The 20,573-nt window shown below is 33.5% G+C and overlaps 1 protein-coding gene across 6 annotated transcripts in view; it reads left to right on the forward strand.

Moving 5' to 3' along the window:
- The window catches only part of ARHGAP21 (Rho GTPase activating protein 21), a 134,658-nt gene that overhangs the window by 103,730 nt on the left and 10,355 nt on the right, over positions 1–20,573 (forward strand). For 3 of the 6 annotated variants that reach the window (XM_054592589.1, XM_054592600.1, XM_054592593.1), the window contains 12 exons: positions 4,578–4,736; positions 4,879–4,981; positions 8,759–8,795; positions 12,055–12,180; positions 13,359–13,643; positions 15,945–16,009; positions 16,117–16,256; positions 16,870–17,012; positions 17,782–17,937; positions 18,027–18,105; positions 18,800–18,873; positions 18,951–19,040. In XM_054592589.1, coding sequence (XP_054448564.1) covers positions 4,578–4,736; positions 4,879–4,981; positions 8,759–8,795; positions 12,055–12,180; positions 13,359–13,643; positions 15,945–16,009; positions 16,117–16,256; positions 16,870–17,012; positions 17,782–17,937; positions 18,027–18,105; positions 18,800–18,873; positions 18,951–19,040 — 1,457 coding nt within the window. The remainder of the gene's footprint in view (positions 1–4,577; positions 4,737–4,878; positions 4,982–8,758; positions 8,796–12,054; positions 12,181–13,358; positions 13,644–15,944; positions 16,010–16,116; positions 16,257–16,869; positions 17,013–17,781; positions 17,938–18,026; positions 18,106–18,799; positions 18,874–18,950; positions 19,041–20,573) is intronic. The other 3 variants (XM_054592595.1, XM_054592602.1, XM_054592604.1) reach the window with 2 other exon arrangements.

Consider the following 20,573-nt stretch of genomic DNA (forward strand, 5'->3'; position numbering starts at 1 on the left):
GGCCACTGGCAACTCACAATTTACGAATTGTTACAGTTCTTATTTCCTGAGAAAAGGAAGAGAAACTGTAATTTTCTCAGTGTCTGTATATCAAATCTGAGATGAAGATACTATAATTAGTCCTGACTGGGTCATGTTCTCACCCCTGGGCCAGTCACTGTGGACTCAGAGGGATAGGGCCCTGGGATGGGTCAGGCCTAGGTCAGGTGCCCTTCACAGGAAGGTGAGCCACCCCAGTGAACTCCAACAAGCCTCAGAGATAGGTGGACAGCTAAATGATGCATATGCACTACGGTCATCTTGGAGAATACCAAGAGGAAATATTAGAATAAGAACATCATGAAGTGAAAATATTTGCCAGTTTATTAGATAAAAAAAGGAATGTTATCACTATTTTATTTGGTTGTTTCATTAGTAGTCAGGTTTTCACAAGTTTTTTTCTCACATTTTTATTAGGCGTTTGCATTTCTCCCATGAATTGTCTTTGCATGTGCTTTCTCTTTTTCTGCTGTGATTTTAGTGGTTCTTATTTACAAGAGTTCTCAATGTATTTTAGGGCTTCCATTCTTTTTTCATACTTTATTGCTTGAAAAATAACTCATAACAGTTATACATAAAGTTTTACAATATGCTTCCTTGATTTTGTACATGTGTACACTTTTCTTGATTTGTGAAATCTTTTAGTTCTAAAATTTCCATTGATAAGGATATATATGAAGGACCCAAGACATGGACAACGCGGTGGGGACTGACTGTGGACGTGGGGGTCGGGCTGGGTCGAGGGGTGAAGGGGGGAAAAGTGAGACAACTGTAACAGCATGAGCAATAAAATAAGAGGAAAAAAAGAAATAACAGTAGTAGAAATTTCTTATTCAGATATGAATAATTAATTTAAATAGAATAACATAGTCTCCATTTGGAAAAACCCATATTTAATTATGGAAGATATTTGGAAAACACTGTTCTCCAAAAATGTATAACTGCTTTGACATACTCTTTCACGTTTTAAAAGTTTGTTTACTTAAGTGAACAGAGTTAATTAAGGCCTCACATTACTTGTTTGATAATGTAATTCATTTTATCATGAATGATGATGCCTCTTGATAATAGCAAGTATAGCCCTAAGAGTTCATAATATGTGTTTTGCATGCATTATTTGGTATCTTAATGTAGCATGTGGCATCCTAGGACAAAGATAATCAGCTATTTTCATCTGACAGAATATTTAAGTTTATTAAAAAATTTAGAAATTCATTGAAAATCTGACGGCACAGTCTTCGAAATTTTTTGTTTTCCCTTTGGTCAACTAAAGGTCTATTTTCTTACATTGGAAAATGAGATAAACCTGAATTATTCTAAGTTCTATATAATCCACACATTGGTAATAATTAAAACAGTAGAAAGATTTTCATATTTGTGTATTTTAAAAGTATACTTAGGTTTTTCTTTTCTCTTTAACATAGTAGTAAAAATATTTATTCTAAAAAATGCAAACAGTACAGAGTATAAGGCAATATTCTAGCCTTCTGCCTACACCTCCTCCACAAACTCTTACCATCTAGAACAGGTGGGTGTCTATCCGCTGAGTGCTTTTGCACTCATATACTTGAAGCAGAGATTGTCATATCCAGTGTGTTTCAAAAATTTCCTCCAAAGTGTAGTAACTCAGAAGATAATGAATGAATGAATACCTCCAGGAAATTCAGAGTCATAAAAAAGTTGCTTTTGAAATTTTGTTTTAATGGTTACTCCATGCACCGTTTGAATTTCATTCCATGATATTTGATTTTACATAAATAAATCTCAAAATGTTTTAGATTACTTTGCAAGGTGTAATATCGATTCGCTTGAGAGACTCTCCTGCAGGACCTTGTAGACATTCTTTGACATGTGTGATAACCACATATCCCCAGAGGGAGGGTTGCTGTGCTTTGAGAAACATTGTTTCACAGGAGTATCATCTCCTTTTTTAAAAATGCCTTTCTAAATATTTTCTCTCTATGGATTTATGCAATAGACCTAATCTGAACCAATCTAGTGAGTATTTTTACTGCAGAAATCTCTTCAAACAATTAATACTACATAAGCCAGATAACTCCTAAAGAAAACGGTATTTTCCCATTCATGTCAGTACTCATGAATCCATATCAGAATTGTGGACCAGCAGATTCCATAGACCAAACTTACTTTATACATATGTATCATTTGGAAAAAAAAATTTGTTAATTGTAGTGATTTAAATACTAATGCATTTTTAAAGACTGGTCAGCCTTTAGTAAAATTAAACTTTTGTCCTTAATGAAGTAAAAACCTCAGTTATCTCCTTGCTTTGGGAAAAGAATGATTGCATTCTGACTGTCATGGGCTTAGTAAAATTCATTCACAGAGAAATATTCAAAATATTTTCTATTGCTAAATTTTAAAGAGCTGCTTTTAAAGGAAATTGTATAAAAAAACAAAAAACAGAAAATACGGTAGTCTGAATTTACTTATTTTAGCCATAAAATGGAAATGTTATAATTTAGTGTCATTATTTTCTTGCTATAGTGCTAATCATTAAGATGGTAGAGCATTCTTAGGATTGGTCTAAAATAAAATATTTGACCTTTTATACCAAGGAGTCAAAACTCTGTTTTATCATTTATATTACACCCTTTAAAGGTTTTTATTATGATTTTCTAAGGGTTAAGGCATTTAGTTTTAAGGATTATAGGTCTTGCATCCTATTAAATTACATTCTCTTAGCCTAAAATATAATTTAAACTCCTGAAATATTTACAAAAGTAAGAATTTTGAACATAACTATTGTTAGCCAATTTGGAAAACAAATATAATTTATACTTATAGAGCAGGAACTCTGGTATCAGACTGTCTGGGTTCAAATGTAGGGCTTGGTAACTTACACAAGTTGCCTATTTATCTTGGTTTTTTTAAATAGTATTTCTATAGAACAATCTATAAAATAGTACTTTATAGAATTTCGTAAGAATTAAATGAAGTAATATATGTAAAGTATTTAAAATGGTGCTGGTACCTAGTAAGCACAATTAATATGTTAGCTATTGTTATTATGCATGCATGTGCATTCACATATACAATTCTGCCCATGGCAGTCTTTTGAGAAGGTTAAAATTTATAACACCTAAAATATTTATATTTTAAAAAGAGTACAAAGAGGCAAATGGTGATTTCTCCTCTGAGTAAGGGCCTACATCTCCCTGGGGAAGAGGTCCTTTTCCTGATTTGTACTAAAGTGCAATATAAACTAGCAGTAGCTGTCTTGGTCCATTCAGGCTGCTATAACAAAAATACCATCAACCGGGTGGCTTAAGTAACAGAAATTTATTTCCCACAGTTCTGGAGGCTAGGAAGTCTCAAAGTCGAGGTGCCAGTGTATTCAGTATCTGTTGAGGACGCACTTCCAGGTTTACAGGCATGTTCTCATATCTTGGAAGGAGCAAGGGAGCTTCCTGGGGTCTCTTTTATAAGGTCGCTAATCTTATTCATGAGCGTGAAGACTGATCACCTAATTACCTCCTGAAGGCCCCACCTCCAAACACCATCTCATTAGGTGTTAGGTTTCAACATAAGAAATTGGGGGCAGAGGGGCAGAGGTGGGGGTGGGGTGGGGAGACGCAAACATTCCATCCATAGCACTGGCCTTGAAAATGTGTAACTTCTTCTGGCAACTATATACTGTCCTTTCTTTTTTCCTACAAAAATTGAAAATACACTTGAGAGTAGGGGTGGAGAAAGGTAAGATTTTAGGAACTGATACTTCGAAAGTTACCGTATTTTGCCGTGTATAATGTGCTCCTGTGTCTAATATGCACCCATGTTTTTGGCCCAAACTTTCAGGGGGAAAAAAAACCTTTCATTTTAATTTTTTAATTAATTAATAAATTAATTTATGTTTAGATACTTGTTTTTTATATTATAAAGGAGTTTTAGCATTTATTTTTGAACATATGGATATTGTTATTGCTTTATAGAGTTACACTTTTAACACATAAGCACAAATAAAAGAATTAAGAACATTTATATAGATACAGAATTAGTACTACCCATGTATAATGCCCATCCTTATTTTTCCCTCAAAAATTTGGGCAAAAAAGTGTGCAATATATACAGCAAAATACGGTAAGCCTCAGCCAATCTCTAAGCCTTGCTTAGCTGCCTGAAATGATAATGTGCAATGAATTTAAAATTTGGAAAATAATTATTTTAGGGTGGTGTGTGATTGCTCTGCTTTTATAGGTTTAGGTTCTGAATACCTATAAATTCTGGTATCTTGATTATCCATTAGCAAAGGTCTTGGTTGATTGGTAGAAGAAGCAAAAGAAGCAACTTATTTAATTTCTTATACCATATTCTCAGAATTATTTGGAATTACTGGAATGATAACTGTATAAGTAGATTTTTTAACAGGCTGAATATACCATTTATTGGTATTTTAGTGGTTAAGTGTTAAAATCTTTATCTGGTTCTTTTAATAATGATAAATGGTTATTTGTTCTGTTATTGTTATTAATAACAATTAGGTCATTCAACATTTCAATTTTTATTTTATCTAATAGATGAACCAACTAGCCCTAGCATTGATCATGATCTTGCGCATATTCCCGCTTCTGCTGTCATCTCAGCCTCTACCTCTCAAGCACCCTCTCTAGCAACAGTCCCTCCCAGCCTTACAACTTCAGCTCCTTTAATTCGACGTCAGCTCTCCCATGACCAGGGTATGTTTCAGTGAGTGCTTATGTAAACCATCTCTCATTCTCCATTTTCTATTTAGAATACTTTGATGCACTGTGATCTTGTCACTATGAAAAGAATCTGGAAAATCTTTGCAAATGTCTAAATGTTGGATTTTAATTCCAGAATCCGTTGGACCTCCCAGCCTGGATGCCCAGCCCAACTCAAAGACAGAAAGATCAAAATCATATGATGAAGGCTTAGATGATTACAGAGAAGATGCAAAATTGTAAGTCTCAAGCATGTTCTTTTTTATATTTATTTGTGGGTGTTCAGCATCACTTTGATGTATAAATATTGAATTTAATGATGTCTTTTATGTTTTCTGAGTTTATTACATTAGAAATGTAATCAAAGTTCTTACTATATCCTAATTGATTTTTTAAATTAATACTTAAAAGTCAGTAGTATACCAACACAAAAATGTGTATTAAGTAATCACTTCCCACTCTAAGCCTCTAGCTACCCACTTCTACTTTTACATATTACTATATTTTGTTTTCTTTTGTATAATTTCCAGAGTTACACTATGCATAAAACTGCACGCGCAATTTACCTATGCTTATGTGTCTATTCCAATTATTTTTTATAAACAAATGAGAGATAGATGCTGTATACACTGTTCTTGGAGATAATTCAATGCATACATTCTTGACTCATTCTTTTTCGTGATTGTTTAATTTTCCATTGAATAGTTGTACCATAGTATATCCAACCAGTGTTCTATATTCTATTAATAGACTTTTAGACTGGTCAAATCTTATTCTACCACAAACAATACTTCAGTGACTATATCTGTACATCATTACATGTGAAAAATATAGTTGGTAAAGGATTGTTACATGAAGGGGTATGGATATGTTTTGCATTCATAAGAGCACAAGAGAGCAAATGATGATTTCTCCTCTGAGTGAGGGCCTGCATCTCTCTGGGGAAGAAGGTCCTTTTTCTGATTTTCACAAAGTGCCAAATAAACTAGCAGTGGCTGTCTCAGTCCATTCGGGCTGCTACAACAAAAATACCACAGACTGGGTGGTATTTCATTGACACCATATTTGATTTATAGAAATTTATTCCTGTTATTTATTCTTCAGTTGCTCACCATAAAGATTATACCAAATCATGTGCCCACCAACAGTGTACAAAAGTCTCCCTTTTTTGCTCCCCTAATCAACACAGCATGTTATTCATCGTGTGGTTATTTTGTAACTCTGATGGTATCATATTGTAGTTTTAATTTGAAAATTTCTTATTATTAGTTGAACACCATTTCATGTATACTTAAGAGGTATTTATTTATTTTTCTGCGAACTGCTTTTTCATGTTTCCTGCTGGTTTTTCTTTACTTCTGGGGGCTCTCTAAGTAAAAGAAACTAGCTTTTTTTTTTTTAGATAAGTATTGCAAATCTTTTTCCAATTCATTATTTTCCATTAGGTTTTCTTAATTTTTTAAACCATGAAAAAAAAGGTTAAACATTTTATTTTTTTGCAGTCAAATTTAGGAATGTTTTTAAATGGCATTTGGATTTTGAGTCATGCTGATAAAAAGTCTTTCCTCCAGAATTATAACAATTCTTCATTGTTTACTTCTCAAATTTGTATTCTTTTCTTTCTCTTTTTTGTATATTTACAACTTTGATTCACCTGAAATTTATTTTATTCTAATTAATGAAATAAAGAGCTAACTTTATATTTTCCATTGTCTCTCAGTTGTCCCAAAATCATCTCTTGAATGTTATATTGAGTGTTATACTTTCCACTGATATTTCATCTTTATTGTATACTAAATGTTTAGATATATTTAGTTTTATTTTTAGACTTTATTCTGTTCAGTTAATTCATCTTTTTATTTGTGTATACCAAATTCTGTTAATTATAGTGGTTTTATAATGTTTTAAATTATATGGGGATAATTACTTTGTAATTTTCCAAATTTCCTTGCTATTTTTATTCTACTATTTGAACTTGAAAATTAATTTTCTAGTTCTTAAACTCTTATGAATATTTTCATTGACACCATATTTAATTTATAGATTAGTATAGGGAATATTGACTTCTTTATGATGTTGAACCTTCTGTCAAACAACAGTTTGTCTTTTTTATTATAGTATTTTTATATATAGATTCTGTGAAGCTCTTATTTGATGATTATTTGTATTCCAATAAAATCAGTTCTTCCCATACCACCAATTTTTAAATTTAATTGAATTTTTAAATTAAACTTATCAGGGTAACATTGCTTAATAAGTTTCTACATGTTTCAAGTGTAGATTTTTATGATACATAATCTATCTATTGCATTGTGTGTGCACCAGCAGTTTGAGGAAAGTTGGTGTGAGGTGTGGCCATCGTAGAGATCCACGTGAGCAGGAATTTTTCTGATGCAGGATTTGATTTGTGAGCTCTTTTAACATTTACTTCTTCCTCACTGAAAGATATCAGTAACTGCCTCATTTCAGAGTCTACCCTACACAGTGCTCCTTGCAAGATGGCGAAACTGAGTGTTTCATCCTTAGTTCTCACCTTCCCTGATATTCGTGGTAATAAATGAGGCTCCTGTCACCAGCAAAAGCACCCTCCCTCCCATTGTTCCAAACCAGGGACGGTAGATTGGCTCTCTCAGAGAACAGTGCTGTATAGTTTTGTTTGAAGTGTGTAACCAGTGGCGTCCTCTCTTCCTGTATTAATTTTTTATTTCATTGCAGTTAACCACCTTCCTACATATATTGTAGTGCAGAACCTACAGATGTCTCCTGATAATTGTTGGAGATTGAGTTTATATATTTGTTTCTGGTAACCTTGTTGTTTGAGGTGGTTTCTGAGAGGACAGGACAGTGTCATCTTAAGTTACATCTTAAAATAATAAGTTCCTTAAATGAATTTGGAATTTTTTTAAAGGATTTATTTATTTATTTTTAGAGAGGGGGAAGAGAGGGAGACAGAGAGGGAGAGAAACGTCATTGTGTGGTTGCCTCTCACACGCTGCCTACTCGGGACCAGGCCTGCAACCCAGGCATTTGCCCTGACTGGGAATTAAACCGGTGACCCTTTCGTTTGCAGGCCAGCACTCAATCCACTGAACCACACCAGCCAGGAAGAATTTGGAATTCAAAAATAACAAAAAAATTACCCTAACTGGCGTAGCTCTGTTGGTTGGGCATCATTTTGCAAGGCGAGGGATCACCGATTTGATTCCAGATCAGGGCACATGCTTGGGCTGAGGGTTCGGTCCCAGACCTGGTGCGTCCAGGAGGCTGCCCATCGATGTTTCTCTCTTGCTTCGATGTTTTCTCTCCCTCTTGCTTTCCCACCCTTCCCCCTCTCTAAAGATAGGTAAATAAAATCCTCTCTAAAAATAAATAAAATAGCAAAAAACAACTTTGTTCCCTCAAGTTAAATAATTTCAAAGAACAAAGTAACTGATGTGACTCTATCTTCTGAAGCCTTAAGACTTTTTAGTGGCAACAGCTGTTCTTACTGAAATCTCCTATAATGTGTTTGGAGGGGCACAGTGGCCCCCGGACGAGCACTGGCAGCGCTCTTCCTGCCACATTTAGGGCTTAGGGTGCACAGGCTGGATGGCTGTAGACATGCTGTTCTCTCCATGTCTGACTATTGATGGCAACTACTTACCAGTGATTAGCACTGTGGAAATCTTCCATAGAGCTTTGCAACTCTGATTAATGACTAATGGAAAGCTCAGTGTTTAGCCTGAGCAGTATTCCTTTGATCTAAAAAAAAGGATAAGAAAATCTCACACTTTCTGTTGAAATAGTTTTAATAGTTACCAGCTCAACTAAGAAAGCTTCTTTCATTGTATCAAAAGTTTAAGTAATTATAAAATTAGCTGTTTTTCTCACTTGTATTGAATAGTGAACATTTAATATGGAAATGATGAAATGTCAGCTCACTAATGAAAGGTTAGTAGTATTATACAAACTATTCTTAACATATTTAAAGTATTTTATGAACTATTGAAAATATCTATATACTTCTTTTCCAACAGATCTTTTAAGCACATATCCAGCCTAAAGGGAATCAAGGTCAGTATTGAATATTTTAAAAATATAAGCAAATGATAAATGTTTCTATTTACCTTAGTTTACTTTAGCTCTTAACAGAGAATTATCCCTTTTATCTCTTATATACATTTCATAAATCTTTTGTTCTATAAATTTCAAGTGCATTTGGAAAATATATAAAATATCCTTTTCTAATTTCTAAACATATTATACAGGTTGGGGCAAGAGTGGGTTTACAGTTGTGAGTACACGAAACACAGAGTTTATTCTTGTATTATTATTTATTATTGTATTTTTCATACAAACAACTGTAAACCTACTTTTGTCCTACCCTGTATACTACTGTACACACATGCTGATTTTTCTCACTTTATCAGTTTATGGCCCCAAATCGAACTGCTCAGCAGTCCTTCTGTATTTTGTTGCATGTTTGTTTTCCTAGCCTCAAAATTATTATTTCATGCCTTTCCCCTGCCCTCCCTCCTACAGTCTACCCTTGTCCTCTCTCATCCTCCCTTGTCATACTTCATTGGAAAAATAAAAGCTGTTAGACAGGAATTTCCTTATTTTACCTTCTTCCACCAAAATATTACCTACTTTCATTTATACCCACACTTTCTGCCTGCCTTAGTCTTATCTTTTTACTTGGAATATTATCCTATTAAAAACCAACACCCACATTTCTTCTTTGGGTTCCATTGCTTCTCATTTTGTCAGGTCCTCTTTTCTGCAAAGTTGCTCTCCAGTGGCTTATTCACCATCATGTATAAGAATGCTTTACTCTATAAGCATGTTCTAAAAACCTTCCTTGAATCCATGTTTCTCCTGTTTTTTCTATTCTTAATTTCTACTATTCACTGCAAAACTCCTAGAAAAAAAAATTGTCCATAGTTTCTACTTCTTCGTGTCAAATCTTTCTCAACCCACACGCATAAGAGTGACCTTGCTAAAGCTAACATTACTAGTGACATTCTGGTTTTAAAACAAATGGTTACTTAGATTTTTAACTTAAATGACCTTCCAGTAACATTCAACTCAATTTCCCACTCGCTTTCTGAAATACTTTCTTCTGCTGGCTTCTCTTTTTGAAGTGTTGGGATGTGTGGAGCTGGTTCTGACCCCTCTTTCCTCTCTATCTGGGCTTACTTCCCTGATGATCTTACGCAGAGGTCTCCCAAAGATTCCATTGCTGACGGTGGCCTCTTCCTTGAACTGCAGCTTACACAGACTGTGCCTACATACCACCTTCATTTGGATGTTTAATAAGCAGTACAAGGTTTACATGCCCAAGAGACCGCCATCACCCGCACTCCATCCCCCCAGACACGTTTATCCCCCAGTTTTCCCCGTCTCACCAAATCCAGTGTCATTCAGGATTTAGCCTTGTTTCTTCTTTCTCACTGTCTCACGTATCGGGGGTCCTGTCTCCACTACCTCTTGATGCTTTATACTCCTCCCTGTCTTAACTTCTGCTACTTGAGTCCAAGATGTCATCGTCCCTCACCCGGACTCCTCCAGTAACACACCTTTGTCACGGCTGTCCTTTCAGAATCCATTCCCCATGTAGCAAGCAGTGACCTGCGTTGATTACATAATACCACTCCCCTGATTCATTCTCTAATGGCTCCCTTCAGTCTTCCTACCAAGGCCTAAAAGACCCTAAGCAATCTAAATTTTCCATTTCTCTAACTCACATTGAATAGTGACCATTTGAAATGATATTGATAAATACCGCATTTTGCCATGTATAATGCGCTCCCGTGTATAATGTGCGTTCGTGTTTTTGGCTCAAAGTTTCAGGAAAAAAATCTTTTGTTTTATTGTTTAATTCAATTTTTATTTATTTATATATAGAAACAAAACTGATCATTGTATTCCAGGGTATTATTTTGCATAGAGATATCATTATTGTTTTCTATTGTTTTTTTTTTCCTAGAAAACAAACTAGAGCTTTTTTTTCCTTTAATCAACCTTATATCTTTTATTAAAAAATCTTTTTGAAACTTTTTATTAAATAAAACACAAAACACATACTTCCTTCACTTCAGTATGTGGTATGTTGCATTTTCCAGTTTGTTCAATGCTTTAAAGCTCAAGGATGCTTCCGTTTTCAATTGTACATGGGCCTGAAGCATCCTAGCTTTTGGCAAGCAGGCAGGAGACTCAACAAAAATCAAGATAGGAACAAGGCAGACTAAATGCAGGGCATATCTGTAAACATATTATACATTTGAAAATTATAATATCAGTAAAAGTGATACAGTTTACAGGTGAAATGAAACTATCTCGAACTGACCTACCACAAGTTTCTGAACCTGGACTGATACAATACAATAAGTTATTTTTACACACACACACACACACACACACACACACACAAAATGTATAAAAAGTTTTGTTTACAGCAAGTGGAATTGGCAGTCCATGCTTATACTTTTAAAATCTAAGTAGGGCAGAAATCCAGACTATAAAGATATTTATTCTGTTGAGTCCAACAGCTTCTATCAGAAACTACTTGTTAAAAGCCTCAGTCAACAAAACAAGGAAATTCATCCATATTATAGTTGCTAAAAACTGGTCATCCCTTAAGCAAAGGGGATACTTTTAATGCATAAGCATAAATAAAAGAATTAAAAACATTTTTCTAGCTATGAAATTAGTATTACTCATGTGTAACTTGAATCCTTATTTTTCTCTTAAAAATTTGGGCAAAATGATGTGCATTATGCATGGCAAAATATGGTGTGTACATTCATTAACTGTACATTTTCCCTGAACTTTTCTTTCCCTGATCTTTCATAGTTGGCTCTCTTAACAATTTTTCCTCCAGTTTTAAACTTAAATATTCTTTCTTCAAGAGGCCTTGCCTCAGCACCACCAATTTATAGCTGCTGCTGCCATTTGTCACTGCACCTCACTGTTTTTCAGTCTTCAGACGCCACTGCTCACAATCTGATCATTTTTTAAAATTCTTCTTTGTCTTTTTGCACTAAAATGTGACCTCTTGAGAACAGGAAAATTATATTATTTTCATAATTTCTTAATAATTACAAATTCCTTCAGATGACTTAAAAAAGATGTCAGTCAATTTACATTTTTTAACAAGGCAAGAAATTTTTCTAATGTAATTGATAAAGTTAGGATTTTTCAAAAATAGGCTTTCACTTGGAACATTAAATAAAAGACTTTCAGCAAAGCAATTTCATTGTGCAAATATTTATAAAGGAGAAAGCTGACATTTTGCTTTTTTATTTTTAATTCCTTTTGGCCTTTTTTGTAGATCACAGACAGCCAAAAGTCATCAGAAGACTCTGGATCCAGGAAAGATTCTTCCTCAGAGGTTTTCAGTGATGCTGCGAAGGAAGGGTGGCTCCATTACCGGCCACTGGTCACCGATAAGGGAAAGGTAGTGCATTTTCTTAGTTCCTGTAAGCAGGAGATATGCAGGCACTGAAAACTAAAGCATGAAGTCTGTATGTAAAATGACAACATATCCAGAATAAAGAGGGGAAAACATCTTTTATAAGCACTTTTTTCTATATAAAGGGAGCCTGTATTTTTTGTAATTTACATTGTTTATTGTAATCAAAATGCGACAACTAAAAAAATCTATATATCCAATATAAAGGAACATTACTTTTTTAAAAATTTGTATCATATTTAATTTTCTAATTTTTGTCCTGTGTATCATCCATGGAATATATTGTCTTATATTTTGGTAATGTAAAAGATGAAGTATTTAAGAAGAAACTTTGCTTTTATCATTAAAATTTATTAGTTATAGATTATCACAGAGTAGTCCTTTAGAGAGTGGCACTTCTTCATTTTAAAATTTTAAAATTTTTATTTAACTTTCCTTGGTTCTTTATTTTAAGTTGTCTTTATGATTTCCTCATTTAATTTCATAAATCATAATCCTAAATTATATAAATGACTATAACAATATCACTATATGTTTCATTAAGTAAATTCCAATAAAATGAAACTTTTGCCATAAAATGTCCTACAATATTCAGGCTCCTTTAAATATATCCTAAAACCTTAAAATGTAGTAAGATTTTAATATTGTCAAAAGAGTTTAAAATTTTAAGAAAACTCACTTTGGATGTGACTGTTGTTACTTGATCGTACAAAGTTGATTAATTTTGTTAATTCATTACTTAAATATATTACTTTGGGACATCCTTATGCAGTGTTTTTTTTATTTTCATGACCTATGACTTGTCTTAAGCCTGACTTTGACTCAGAAGAATTTTCTGGCTGACTTTTTTCTTGTTTTCTATTCATTTAGCATTTTAAATATATTTTACTGTGCTTGTTTTTATCTTAATTACCCTGTTTATTTTCCTAATCAAATTGAAGTTGAGATTTCACTGTCCTTGATTTTGATAGGAATACGTTGCCTAACTTGTTTATACTCCATGAGCTTTGTCCTTCCTCTCCTAACAAGTATATATTGAAGTAAATCAGACATCTGCTACATTTGGCGTACATTTATGCTTAACAGCGTTGCTTATTGTGTTTATTCTGTCACTGCAATTTAGCCTAGGATTAAGTATGCCTGACCTGTTTCATGTTTTGTAGCGAGTTGGTGGAAGCATCCGGCCATGGAAGCAGATGTATGTTGTACTTCGGGGCCATTCACTTTACTTGTACAAAGATAAACGAGAGCAGATGACTATATCTGAAGAAGAACAACCCATCAGTGTTAACGCTTGCTTAATAGACATCTCGTACAGTGAGACCAAAAGGAAAAATGTGTTCCGCCTCACCACACCAGACTGTGAATGCCTCTTTCAGGCTGAAGACAGAGACGATATGTTAGCCTGGATCAAGACCATCCAAGAGAGCAGCAACCTAAATGAAGAGGTGTGGGTTCAAAATAATGTTGATAAAATCGGACAAGTTCGCTCACATTTTTCTTTCTTCTTTTTTTCTTTCAGAAGACTGAAAGAACCTGATACATTATTTTTTAAACATAAAATAATAGTAATAAAAATAGTTGATCGAAAGGAAAACTCAATTGTACTATTTTTTATTATTATTTTTGCTTATTGGAAAGAACTAGAAAAATAGATTATTGATATACTCTGCATACCTTCTCAGAAGCAGTGAGCCACAGATCAGGAGACTTTGGTTCCTAGTTCTGGCCATTGCCTTTATGACTAAGTAATTCCAGATCTGTCTTCTTATCTCTAAAGCAGGAATATTATGTGGCTTAAGTAATAGTGACAATGCTTATGAAAACAAATTGCTATGTAAATGCAAAGAAATAATGACATGATTTTTGTTAGTGGAATTATGCAGTTAGGAATATAATTTATCATCTATCATAATATATTAATTGGTTTTTGAGAAAACTTTATAATGAACAGAAATCATGTTATAAGCCAGTTTTTCTTTTTAATAAGAAATAATGTTTAGGACCTTAAAGAGTTTCTAGCTCACAATCATTAAGATATTTTTACAACATGAATTTTTTTAGCAAAGGTAGTTTTTTAAGTGTATATAACTAAATTTTAAACTACAAATTCAGCAGTGATCATGTCTAGCTTTTAACTGAGTACCTTTTTCGTGTCACTGGCACAGTTTTTCTAACACATTGTTTTCACTTTGTGTGCCCATCATTATGACAAAAGGGAGAGGGCAACTTTCTTTTCTCTTACTTTTTCTGCAGTACTCGGAAATGAATACATTAACTATAAGGTTATGCAATTTATATCCTTCAATTTTAGTCATTTCTATTATATCCAAATTATGGAAATTTATGCCTGTGCTGTTTCTCTGATAGTTTACACCCTCCCTTGTTTGTGGTTAAAGGTTAACACCATTATTGTATCAGTATAACCTTTTTTCTACAATCACTACTACAAAGAGAGTACCAGACCTGAATTTTTGGAAAGAAACAGGGAGACTAAGAACTTGGATGTAGATTTCAGCTTTAAGTAACAGTCCTGTTTTAGAAGCACCTGCTGTGTGCTAAGCATTGGTAGAGTGGCTTGTTAAACTTCCTTCAGATGACTTTGTCTATAAAACATAGAGGGCTGTTTTAAGGACTTAATGAGATAGTACATAGGAAAAACTAAGTACTTAGGAAAAACCAGGCATGCTGCCTGGTAGATAATAAGCATTTACCTAGTGTCAGCCATTATCATCCAAAGTTAAGACACAGGTATTTTTTCCTGTTTTATAAATAAGAAAGTCATAATTCACTGAACATACACCATATAGCAGACACTCTTTTAAACATTTTACATGAATTAATCTCACAGCCATATGAATGTGTCCTATTATTATCATCATCACCATCTCACAAACAAGGAAACTATGTGGCAAAGAGAGGTTATATAATTTTCCCAGTGTCACAGAGCTGATAAGGTCAAGGCTGAGATTTAAACAGGGAAATCTTATCCTCTAGATCTTAACCATACGATCTCTGCTGGGAAGTGAGAAAAGTCATTTTTGAATTCGAGATTGTTTGACTGCAAAGCCTGTATTTTTTGTAATTTACATTGTTTATTGTAATCAAAATGCGACAACTAAAAAAATCTTTTTTGAGGGCACATGCCAATGTATGTGGAATTAATAGGAAAAAAATCATCACTTTACAGTCAACTCTTAAGTTTGCCATATAGTATATTATAAAAGTTAACTTCTTGAGTTTCTTTTTTTTAAAAAAAACTGTTTTGAGCTTTTCTCTTCTGATAATCTGTCACTTTTGGCACTTAACTGACCCTTTATCTCACTACTCCTATAACAATGAACAATTTTGGCAGTATTTTTTCATCTTTGATCCAACTGAGTGTTTTGAAATGCTGATCATTCTTTTCTGGAATTAGAGAAAAAACTGGCTCTCTGGTTCCCAGTCATTAATTAAAAATGACAGGTTAATAAGTTGAACACTTAACTAATCACTGGTACTATTCTAAGTATTTCTGTGGTACAGAAAATAAACAGAAAAACTCTCTCAGTGAGGGCGGCCCTTGGAACATTTGTCACATCGTGACCGTGGGAGGTGATGTGGAACAGGGGTTCTACAACACCACCACTGAGAGTAAATATAGTGTCTTTATTGAATAAGCAAAGTATGACGATAGGGAGCCTCAAAAAAAATAGGGATTCCTACTTTTAGAATTCACTCTCCAATTTTACCTTCTTTTTATTCTTCAGGACACCGGTGTTACTAACAGGGATCTAATTAGTCGGAGAATAAAAGAATATAACAGTCTGATGAGGTGAGAATTCCACCATATGTATAAGTTAATTTGGATATGAAATACATAATTTTTAAGAAACATGAATATAAAATATGTAATTGTTAAGAAACATTCATTTCTTTCAGCAGCAAAGCAGAACCATTGCCAAAAACACCTCGCCAGAGCCTCAGCATCAGGCAGACTTTGCTTGGTGCTAAATCCGAGCCAAAGACGCAAAGTCCACATTCTCCGAAGGAAGAGTCAGAGAGGAGACTTCTCAATAAAGGTACTGGATGTTGGCATTCTTAGATAAATTTAACAAATGCAATGATTTAAAATTGGAATTTTAAAGGTATTTTCATATTTTTCTGTACTATTTTTGCTGACCTCAGCCCAGTGTGCACTAGCTCAAAGACCACTGTGGACCTGGTCTAGGCCAGTGGGGCCTTTCCCGTTAAGCTGAGGTCCAAGGTGCCAGTTCTCGTGATAAAGACAAAGTGAAGGAAAGTACAATGCATACATCTATGCTGCAAATTTGATTAAGGCAGAGGATCAGGCCCTGTCATTTTGAGATAAATTGTGCTTCTTTCTATAAAATTCTAATTACGAAGTTGTCCCATTGATTCTATTTTCTTGACTGTTTTAAAGAAAATCATGGTACAGAGTGTAAAAAGGTAAAGATGTATAATTGATAGCCACTAAATTATATGAAAAGTTAAAAGGAGTGATGTTTTAGGGAGAGATGATAATACAATATTTTTGGTAAATATAGGATATATTACTTACAGTACAGGAGAGATGTGTGTAAATATTGATAAAGGATTTTATAAGTCATGATATAAACATTCACATTTTCATTGTCTTTCTTATGTTCTTTTATTTTGAATAACAATCAAAAGATGATACCAGTCCCCCAAAAGACAAAGGCACGTGGAGAAAAGGCATTCCAAGTATTATGAGAAAGACATTTGAAAAAAAACCTGCTGCTACAGGAACGTTCGGGGTCAGATTGGATGATTGCCCGCCAGCTCATACAAATCGGGTAGGAGACACCAGCCAGCAGGATTTCCTAAAGTCGTTCATTCCATTGTAGTCATAATAGGACCTGTGTGCACAGCCATTCAGATAACAGAGTACCTGTTGATTTACTGAGCATTTTCCTCTTTATAGCTTATCTTGATTTCCCTAAGCTTTTCTGATCTGTAAAGGTTTGTTGAGTAATTCTGTCTGTAATGCGTTTTTCTAATGTATTGACTCTGAAATAGAATAATTATTCAGCCATTAGGGATGTATCTGAAATGATCAGTAAGAATTTATTTTCAAATCATGTGTGTTTCTGCTTTTAGCATCATAAAGAAGGATGGGAACGAGGACCTGATTAAGAAAGTATAATAAGTGTAATTGTGTGTGTGTGTGTGTGTGTGTTTACAATACCCATGTTAGGATTCATACTATGAGCTGGTTGATGTTATTCCTCCCCGCTTCTTTTTTTTACTTTATTCTTCTTTATTCAACTGAACTGTTCTCACACTCCCCTTACTTGCTCTTGTTTCCTGTTTAGACTGTTACCTCCCTGTGGACCCTTCCTTTCCTGTTTCAACCTGTTTTCTTTTCCCACTGTCTCAAGTATCTCTTGCTGGTTTGATCAGTTCCCAGTTCTGTAGTATTTATATTCTTTATTTTCTCTATTAAAAAGCAGTAATTTATGTATTTTCTTTTAGATGAAATGGCCTTTTAGCTATGGTATACGTATACTAACTAAATATAAAATCAGTGTTTATTAAATAAAATGTTTATTTCTTGTTTTGCAGTATATTCCATTAATAGTTGACATATGTTGCAAATTAGTTGAAGAAAGAGGTCTTGAATATACAGGTATTTATAGAGTTCCTGGGAATAATGCAGCCATCTCAAGTATGCAAGAAGAGCTCAACAAGGGAATGGCTGATATCGATATACAAGATGATGTAAGTTGTTTATTTCTATGTGGGTAACTGTGTTTTCTTCCTTTGGTGGTATTGACTGCAAAACTACTATATTTCTGTTTTGCCACCAGAAATGGCGAGATTTGAATGTGATAAGCAGTTTACTAAAATCCTTCTTCAGAAAACTCCCTGAACCTCTCTTCACAAATGGTGAGTTAATGCCCATAAAAGAAACCAGATGAAACAGTTAAAAATTACATTGTTGGGAAACCATGGAATATGAAATTGAAGGATGAGAAAATATTTTTGTCAAAGGAAACAGGAGGTTTTGTTCAGTTCTTACTTATCTATAAGGCATAATTATGTGCTATTTTTTGTCATTTGGATTTTTTTCCTCCTGGTAAATATTAATGAAAACCAGTTTGTAAAAAATTGTTTAGGTTCAATAAAATACATATTATCCTGTTCATTCACATATTGAACAGGATGTATATGATCCTGTTCAAGCAAAAGATTATTTTATTGTTTTCAGTCAAAACCTTTCAGACCCTAATAAGACACAATAAGTAGAAAAAAAAAATTTTAGTCAAGGCAGATATTTGACTTAAATAAGACACTGTACTAGATGTTGTGGTATGGGGGAGAAAGAAAAATGTACAAAGTGTATAAATACAGGATGGTATCCTCAGGGAACTCACATCATAGATAATTTCCTTTGATGATAAGAGTTAAATGATCATTAAGAATTATAGCAGTTTTAGAGACTTATGTCTCAAAAGCTATTTGGGATCTTCCCTACATTTGAAGTTGTGGTTTGAAGTTGAACCTTAAAGGAAAACTAGATTATAACTCACCTAAGCAACTTAAGATAAATTTGCTTTATTGTTCTTACTGTTGTTGTCAGATAAATATGCTGACTTTATTGAAGCCAATCGTAAAGAAGATCCTCTAGATCGTCTGAGAACGTTAAAAAGACTAGTAGGTATTATTTTATATTTCTAAAGGTATACCTAAAATTCAGCATCTAAATCCATTGTGAAAATAATATGTTTCAGATTCATGATTTGCCTGAACATCATTATGAAACACTTAAGTTTCTTTCGGCTCATCTGAAGACAGTGGCAGAAAATTCAGAAAAAAATAAGGTATGTAGAAAGTGCACACTGAAGTGATGTACTTCCAGTGGCTTTAGGTGAAAAGATACGCTTCATTGCTTCATGCTAACTAACCAAATATAGGGATATAATTCAATAAAAGCTCTAAAATACATCATATTGGCTGATCAGTACCCCTAAAAATCACTCCTAAAAGCTCCAAAATGTCGGTTGTCACCAGTATTAAGAGACATTTCTGTTTTCATTTATCCAGGAAGAAAAATGAAAAAGCCAGAAATTTCGTTTCTTTTATTTTTATTTTAATTTAAAATTTATTTTAAATTAAAATAAAAAAAATTTTATTTTAAATTAAAATAAATAAATTTATTTTAAATTTATTTATTTTATTTTTTGTATATCCTTTGTATTGTTCTGTTTAGTTTTATGCACAAAAGACCTTTTCATTGTTGTTTTTAACACCATCACATTACCTTTATTAAACACATCCAGATTTTTGATTCCTTAATGTTATCTAATACTCAGTTCATGTTCAGTTTTTCCAGACTGACATATGGACATTGTTTGGATATTGATATAAACAAACACCTGTAAAAATGTGTCTTTAAATCATTATCCAAACAAGTTCACATATTGTGGTTGATACATTGTAGTCTTTACTTTTCACCATTCTCATCACTCATTGGTGATTGGTGTCTCAATCCATTATATCATTAGAGGTGGCAAATGATGATTCTGACTCTCAGGCATTACTTCTTAAAATACTTAACACAGGCTCTTTGGTTTCTGGAGAGAAAATAAAAAACAAACCAGAATACCACAAGCTCAGGAATACTGCTGTCAGTCATTTTTCTAAAGATGAGAATCGGCTTAAGGTAGAGAAAAATGCTTTCATTCAAGTCAGTTCAGTGGCTCTACATGTTCTGGAAGATAGTTGTGCACAGTGGTAGTAAGGCTGGATTACGAGAACAGTGTCAGCTCCTGTTACCTATAAATCAACAAGATCACAAGCAGTGTTATAATTTCCTTTAGACAGTCAGTTTCCTCAAGTGATAGGGCTAAAAAAAAGGGAAAGAAAAGAAAGCCTATATTAATTGATTGTACTGCTTCCAGAAGTTCATCAAATAGGAGCCAAAAAATTCTCAATGTAATTAATAGTTGAAACGCTTTCCTAATTATTTTTTAGCATTTTACATAGTACATCATTCATCAGTTTTACTGGATGTTAGTAGGAGTTATGGGAAAATAGTGTTTGATGGTCTAATTAGTTTAGAAAGCACTGAATTAAACAAAATATAACTGATTTCTTTGCTGCAGGTATTTCAGAATCTTTAACATATTAACACTGAGTCTTGAGTAAGGACATAAGACATTTCATTCCCCGGACTTATTTGACTACATGTTGTAGAACATCTTTAAAAAAAATACAGAATTTGTTTTAAATAATTAATGAATTCATGAACTGTGAACTACGTATGTTAGTTTTATAAGGAAACCAATGAAAACAGTATACCCACATAATAAATATTACTGTATATATAAAATAATAAGGCATGTTATCATTAG

This window comes from Pteronotus mesoamericanus, unplaced genomic scaffold, assembly GCF_021234165.1.
Source record: "Pteronotus mesoamericanus isolate MK-2021 breed Mesoamerican mustached bat unplaced genomic scaffold, CSHL_Meso_final contig_130, whole genome shotgun sequence".
Taxonomy (NCBI): Eukaryota; Metazoa; Chordata; class Mammalia; order Chiroptera; family Mormoopidae; genus Pteronotus; species Pteronotus mesoamericanus.